This window comes from Hippocampus bargibanti, linkage group LG13 (genome assembly GCF_051943395.1).
Source record: "Hippocampus bargibanti isolate YZ-2025 linkage group LG13, ASM5194339v1, whole genome shotgun sequence".
In the NCBI taxonomy this organism is placed as follows: domain Eukaryota; kingdom Metazoa; phylum Chordata; class Actinopteri; order Syngnathiformes; family Syngnathidae; genus Hippocampus; species Hippocampus bargibanti.
In genome coordinates, this window is record NC_142746.1 from 8918405 (window position 1) to 8925996 (window position 7592).

The 7592-nt window shown below is 42.5% G+C and overlaps 1 protein-coding gene across 1 annotated transcript; it reads right to left on the minus strand.

Annotated features, from left to right (window-relative positions):
• Positions 1–3290: 3290 nt before the first annotated feature.
• etaa1b (ETAA1 activator of ATR kinase b) lies at positions 3291–6579 on the minus strand. The gene is made up of 6 exons (XM_089011927.1): positions 6229–6579; positions 5941–6057; positions 4967–5028; positions 4772–4878; positions 3763–4619; positions 3291–3486 (listed from the first exon to the last, which is right to left on the minus strand). The coding sequence occupies exons 1-6, from the start codon at positions 6377–6379 to the stop codon at positions 3374–3376; spliced, it is 1407 nt and encodes a 468-aa protein (XP_088868053.1). The 5' UTR covers positions 6380–6579; the 3' UTR covers positions 3291–3373.
• Between the last annotated feature and the right edge of the window lie 1013 nt (positions 6580–7592).

The following is a 7592-nucleotide window of genomic DNA, read 5'->3' on the forward strand; positions in this document are numbered from 1 at the left end:
TGAATGGTTTGAAGCGGTTGAGATTTTGACTTCTGAATGAATGGAAAAACAAGTTTAATTTATAAATGTCATCTTCACAGAAAATGTGGAGTACTGAACAAAAAACTCTGAAATTGAGGGCAGCCAGAAATATGTGTAAAAATACTTGTTAGCTACATGCTAGCTAGCTTCTAACTTAAAAAAACAAACAAACCTGACATTGAGCTATGAATAGTTGTCGGTGCGTTGTAAAAACAAAACCGCAGTCTGTTTTTACTACTCTCCATGATGGTGGGGTGGTTCTTCATGGGGAAGCGGCGGCGGCGGTGGAGGGAGGCTGAGGAGGTACAGGGGGAAGGGGGAGCCGCCGTCATACCTGGGGGAGCGTGAATGGTGCCCACAGGTGAAGCGCTGTTGAAACAAATCTAAAGCTGCCCTAATGACATGCACCGTGAAAACGGTCACAGGTCATTTAACGCCGCCGACAGCTTGCCGCTGCTCGCCTGTGAAAACGTGTGTCTGTGTGTGTGTTGAAACACAAAGGGAATGTGACGACTACAAGTAGAAGAAACAGATCTCAGCCTGTGTGCATAACAGAAGGAGAATGCGTACAAACTCTTCTGGCGCAACACGAGGTTTTCAGACCAAACAAGCATTGACGTGATGGAAGGACTGCTACAATGTGTCCTTTCTTCCGTCAGGGGCATTCCTTCAGTGACGTCACGTACGGACTCGTCACCAACTCAAAAACAAGAATTCTGGAATATTCAGCACAAGTCTTAAAACGTAAAATATAGCTATATGCGGTGGAATCTTCGTAAAATACACTCAGTAGAAGTCATTTGAAGCCATTTTACAAATTATGGACACCACTTGTCCGGGGACGTCGGTTGTCCTTTAAGTTATTCACCGGAAGGTCATTAGCGAGATGTCTTGCAAGCATGCTAGTCGCTATAGGTAAGATCTGGCCCAAAAAATCCAGCCCGATCCGACCCTCAGGCATTAAAGCCTGACTCAACCCAAGCCCAACCAATTAAATTGACTTTCAGACCCAAACCAAAGCAAACCCGAAATTTCATGTCATTTTTGAGGACTCGGGATTTGTAATAACAAATGAAAGCCTTTGTAACAAAATCTAAGTTAAACAAGACTCTACTGTATAAACATTTACATCTTTTATATTTCTGTGTAGGTCACATTAACCAACTTTTTTCGATCCTTCATGGCATTTTTTTAAGAGTTGATGGAAAGTTTTAGGTCATCTGTCATTTTGACAAGTTGTGCCATAAACCACAGCAGCAACTCATTTACGGCCATTCACAAATTTAAAAATATGACATTGGGCGCCATTCCCAAATTTGTTTGGGTTTTGTTTATTCATGCTTGGTTGCCAATAAAGCGCCTGGCCATGGCCTGGCAATGTTTTTTTTTTTCAAAAGGGGGCAGTATTTCCCTTTTTTCCATGTTGGTGCTTTGTTCCAGCTTTGTATTGCGTTTTATTTTGGACAGCTGCCCTCATTTCAAGCTCATATAACTCCAGACCCATATAATTTAGGAATTAACCCTTTTTTATCTGATGAAAGAAAGAGTCTAAGGTTTCTTACGCTGCATTGAATGTTCATGTAGTCCTAAAACTCAATGTTCTGTGGGTCCAGGAATTTGAGTAAACAATGACGAAAACCCTGGCACTGGAGTGGACCCATTTTTGCACGTGTGGCAGTGAATGAGTTAAGAAGTGCTGCATTTAATAAATTTACATACATAAATCAGAAAAATAAACAAAGAATAACATTAGTTTAGTATCCACACATGGTTTTAGTATACACTTTTATAAACATGAACAAATAAGCCCACGAGAGAAGCCTCGCCCTGTCCAAGCCCGACCCGAATGCAATGATTGACATTTTGAGCCCGACCCAAAATTTGGGTCGGGCTTAATATCATACCTCTACTTGTCGCTCTCATAATGCGTCTGCGCAACGCGAAAGGAGAATGTAAACAGTGTTTTGGGGAGAGAAAGCTGATGTCATTAACCATGAGGTTATCGGTACATCAGATAACATCCAATGACCCCTCTGGCAAATGTTATTGCGCCTGCTTTGCACACCTGTTAGTTTCATCAAATAGCTGAAATAAATCAGATCATCCTAAGAAAAAAAATCCACAACGGCTTTCATAAAAACAAACAGCCTTTTCATGATGCAACAATTTTTTTCTGCAGTTAGATATATGGAACAGGATTCGAGGGAGATTTAGTACTCCAAACACACCTGCGAAGTAGACTGAAGAAGCCTGTCGGGACCACAAAGGCCAGCATTGTGCGCTTGGTCAAACAGCTGAGCACAAATTATTGGTCAGATTAAAAATCATTTCTCATCCATCAACAACGAAATGTCCGCTTAGGGCTGTCAACAGAGACCGAAGGAAAAAACAGGTGCCACAGAGGGTACCAACACCTGCGCGGAATCCACATCTGTAGTATGTCTTCAACGTGCCATCAGTAGGACAAGGAAATCATGCAAAACACATCAAAAATATCAAAGAGGATCAGGTCATGAGTCGTACAAGAACCAAGTGGAAAAACTCAAGCGCCACGTGACCTTTTTTCCATCTTCACGAATAGATTGCTATCGTGCTTTTCAGAGCCAACAAGATCATGCAAAAAATATTTTGTCAAAATTATTTGGGGGGAAAAAAAAACGAAACAAAAAGTGTCAAATAGATGTTTGGATTATTTCAATATCTTAGGTGGGGTGGGGGAACATCCTTCTATTATAGAGTACCATCGATAGTAGTATGTATCGATATTCTCGGGAGTCGGAAAAAATATCGATATAACCGGACCATCGATATATCCGATCCTGCGGCATGTACATTTTCTCCTTGCGTTCATAGAAATAGTATCGTAATAAGCAGTACTATCGATATAACCCATATCGATATAACGAGACTTTACTGTAGTTTCTTAGAAAATATGACATCTATAAAAAAATAAAACATAAAAAAACATATCCTTTAAAGAATGGATGTGAAGTCAAAATTCTGAAAAACGATTTCTGAAGGTATGTAGATTTTCTGGAAAAACAAGGATGGCAAACAAAAATGTTTATTTGTCCAATCTAAACATTTCTTCAAAACATCCACAGAAAACTTGGAAATGCTGTACAAGCGCAACAGGAACTCTCAACAATCAAATACAAATAAGTACAAATAAGTACAAAATACAAAAACATCTGATGATCACCCCAGTGTCCTTTCAATAGCAGCATAATGTACTCTACAGAGTATTTGTGTGTGTGTGTGTGTGTGTGTGTGTGTGTGTGTGTGTGTGTGTGTGTGTGTGTGTGTGTGTGTGTGTGTGTGTGTGTGTGTGTGTGTGTAGTCGCACTCCTTTCTATGGTTTCTGCGCATTCTGCATTCTCTGCCACCTCCTGGCCAAAGCTTCCTGCTTTTTGCGTTCAATTTCAGCTGCTGTACACTTGTCTGCCTTCTGGTTGGTGACAAACACTAAAGAGAAACAAAAAAAAGAGGGGGGGGGGGGGGAATTGTGAGAAGTAAAAGACACCCTGAAAAAATAAGGGAAATCCACGACCAGAAAAAAATGCAGGAAACTCTGTATAGAACACAGATATCAAAATCAAGGCCCGGGGGCCAAATCGGGCCCACCACATCATTTTATTCGGACCGCGAAAGCAAATCAAACTAGTGAAATTTCACGATGCTTGCTAAAGTCCGAACCCACATTTCAAATTGTCTCATGTAAACCACAATAACAGTCGTTACCTTTGTAGCTCTTCACCGCCGTGTAGGATACACTCCTCTTGAAGGCCGCCTGAGATGGTTCCCGCCCAGCCTTCAATTGGTCACTTGCCGGGAGACTCTTGGACACCACAGGGTTAGATCCTTGGTTGACCTTCAAAGTTTCATTCGGTAACGAACTGGAACGCATCATGGTGCGAGGCGACTGCTTGTTAGTGGGTAACGTTTGGTCAATGGCAAGAGGCGTGGTTGTGTTGGTTGTCTTTGTGGGTTGGGAGCGTCTTTCTACGCTGTCGCATGCATTGTAGAAGAGCGCGTCGTCGTCCCTGTCATCCCATATGCTGTCGGAAACTGTGTTCTTGGATGTTTCTAAGTTGCGTTGAACAGATGTTTGGAAGTAAGGGTTGGATTCCAACTTAAAAGTGCTTCTGGTGGTAGGCTTGACTTTGGGACATAAATCCCGCAAGTTAGTCTGAGTCGCATGCCGGACCGGGCCAGAATCCTGATTGGGATTCTGTATCAGGGCCAGCAAAGATGGATCGTTGAGCATGTCGTCATTCTCCCAGTCGTCGTCAAAGTCTGCACACTTGCTGCTTGACTCCTTGATTTTATGAAGACCGGGACTAGACTTGTTAAGCTGTCTTTTGTCCTGGGAGGATTTTGAGGAGACCGGGCTGAGGCTGCCGCTGACGTTCTGAGTGGCCGAGTCGAAAAGTGCTCGGAGCTCCGCCTCGGTTTGGTTCAGCGACGACGGCGTTTCTGTTGCCGTTTTTCCAATTTCATTGTGGTTGTTATTTTGCTGGGCTGACTCCTGCTTGTCCTGCTGCATGTTCTCGTCAAACTGCCGGGCCAGTCTTATCAGCTCGTTGACGTTGTTTTGCCTTGGAGTAAAATCTAAAATCATTTTATTGTCCAAAGGAATTGTTCATATTCATTTTTTTTCAATTTGTGGGGGAAAAATAATTTCAACTTCTTACATCCCCTGGATGGTGTTCATTCACCAAGGTTTGCTTCAAGATAGGCAACGACTCACCGAGCGGACTTCTTCCTTACTCTGGCTTTGGGCGTCTCAGGCGTCAAGGCCGTGGGGCTGCCCATCCACTGCCATAGAGGCGACAATGGCCCTTTCGGTTTTGTGTCCTGTGAGATGCAAAACACAACAGTGACTATGCATGACATGGTTGTCACAAACCCTTTGTTTTTCCCCGTGGGAAGACGTTAAGCTGACCTTTGGCGCAATAAGATTGACAATCTCGGCTATTTCCAAGGTTCTAACATTCGCCCCCACTCCTAAAAACAAGAGACGGTTTTAGGGACATGATATGGACAACTGAATTTTTCATAGCTGAAATTCAAATAGTTCAAGGTTTGGAAGACCTATTCAATATCTACACATGCACGCACGCACACACACACACACACACACACACACACACACACACACACACACACACACGCACGCACGCACGCACGCACACACACACACACACACACACACACACACACACACACACACACACACACACACACACGCACCAGTTCATCCACACGCTGCACTCTGTCATAAGGGTACCACATACCTGTCAACCTTGGCTAATAGTTGCCCTTATAAATGATTACAATTCCCGTATACAAGTTGCAGTACGTGATAAAAAAATGCTAACACCAGCGAAATGCAGACAGCTTATCGCGCATTAGCACGTTATGCTTTTATCAATCCAACCGTACGCAGCGATAAAAAAATATCTACGATTGAGTATTACTTTTGCTGCTTTGCCATGACAACAGTAGCGATTGACAGCAGCATTGTCGTTGGTTACCAGCAGTTGATATTAACTGGATTTGAGCCAAAATAGTCTTTGTACGATTGGTTCAAATTTCTATATATTTATCCCATATATAAGTTGTAGTACGCCGTACATTATTTGAAGCGATAAACAAAACGTATAAAATATGCGGAAAATGTATAAATTGACAGATATGGTCACAAAATCTACATTCACAATTTAGGGAGGGGTGAGCAGTGCATCAGTGACATAATTTTGCCCCGCCCCATCAGTACAAGATTGAGTTGGGAAATGATTACCAAATAATGTCATATTATTCCAATACCTGTGAACTGTTTGAATTTGGGGAAAACTGCACAATGCCCCTTAAGGAATAAGATGTGTTGCCAAATATGTTTTAATCAAGATTATTTACCAGCGTTGGGGGGTGACATGGCATCCCACACGATGTCTTGTGATGGCTCCAGGTCACCCATAGAGTCTCCATGGTTGGATCCAGAGGATATGCCTTGGCGCTGAGGACTGTGCAGCTCTTTGCAGTAAGCACAAAAATGAAATAGAAGTTCGTGTCTTGTCCACTTTAAAACGACACCCCTCCCCCATTCATCCTGCTTTGCAGCAAGTGCGCGCGCGCGACACTTTATTCAAAAATGCACTAACAATCAACCGCATTTGTCAACACATAATATACATATATATTTACCTTTCCAGGCGACCGGAGAGGCAAGCTCGGCGTCGTTCTTCTTACTTTTTCTGTGCACATTTTTGCAAAGAGATTTAGGACGATTCGTTGTGGAGGCACCCAAAGAAGACGACGAAGCAGTTACGGTGGAGGACGTCGTCAGCTTGGACATGATGCGTTTTACCGATTAGAGCGCTGTTGATCCCGCTCAACATTATTTTATTGCTCGATTCTAAGCTATTCCAAATAGTGACGATACTTTTTGGACGTGTTCTCAACTTCAATCGAGTGATTATATGCGCACCGCCATGTTTGTTGGTGATGTTGTACGGAAGCCTCGTTGGTGTTGAGGTGCGCCCAACGCGAAGGCGAAAACTGCACTGCAACTTTAACAAAACATTTTATTTCTAGTTTGTACAAAAAAATCAATATCGTCCTTGATGAAGGCTCTCATATTTCAATTTTAGGTAGGCAATATGACTCTATAATCTAGCAGAGTGGAAATGCACAGTCACATGAAAAGCCGTGACTCCAAACAAACATCGAGCACTTTATTAGGGAAAATAGGATGAACGCGTTTAAAAAAACGAGAGTTTATTTTTTTGGCCGTTCCAAACGTCTATTAATCGAAGCAACAGATGCTGCTTGCTTTTAATCTTTGTGTGCTTGCTTAGTGATGTACTGTGACTGTAAAGTGACCTTGAGTTTTGAAAAACGCTTATAAATGTATTATTATTATTATTATTATTATTATTATTATTATTATTATTATTATTATTACAGTATATTCTTTTCCTTTCTGCTTTTCCCTTCAGGGATCACCACAGCGAAACAGTGTCATCAATTTTCTGTACATGTATACAGAATTATATTTTTGTACAGGTCATGTCAATTGAAGCCTTTAGGAGGCGCCTTCTCCCTCATTCTCACATCCGTTCTTCACCGTACGACTCATCCATGATTTATTCTAATGCCTCGATTGCTTTTGGTCCTTTTCCAGAGGGTTCTCTCTCGTTTTCGCCGCACACCTTCATTTTATCGTTGACGCCTGGCTTGTTTAGTGGCAATTAGAGAGCTAATTGTGCTAAATTTCTTTACAGCACTTTGCAGCAAAAAAAAAAGTCAAGAACGCATGGCTGCATGCCCAACCAGCTGCTGGCGTTTATGGCGAAGAAAAGCGGGGAGCACGTCGTCGGGGGATCGAAGCAGGTGGAGGCTAGAAAGAAGAATAGGAAGGTGTTGGGCGGACGCCAGTTTCTTGTGATGATAAGCGGCTAACAAATAATAACCCCACTGAAGCCTTGCAGCAACGTATCCCCAAAGTGTCACAATGAAGGTGATACAATGAATTCTCGCAATATTGCCCCTGATCTTTTTGCCTCATC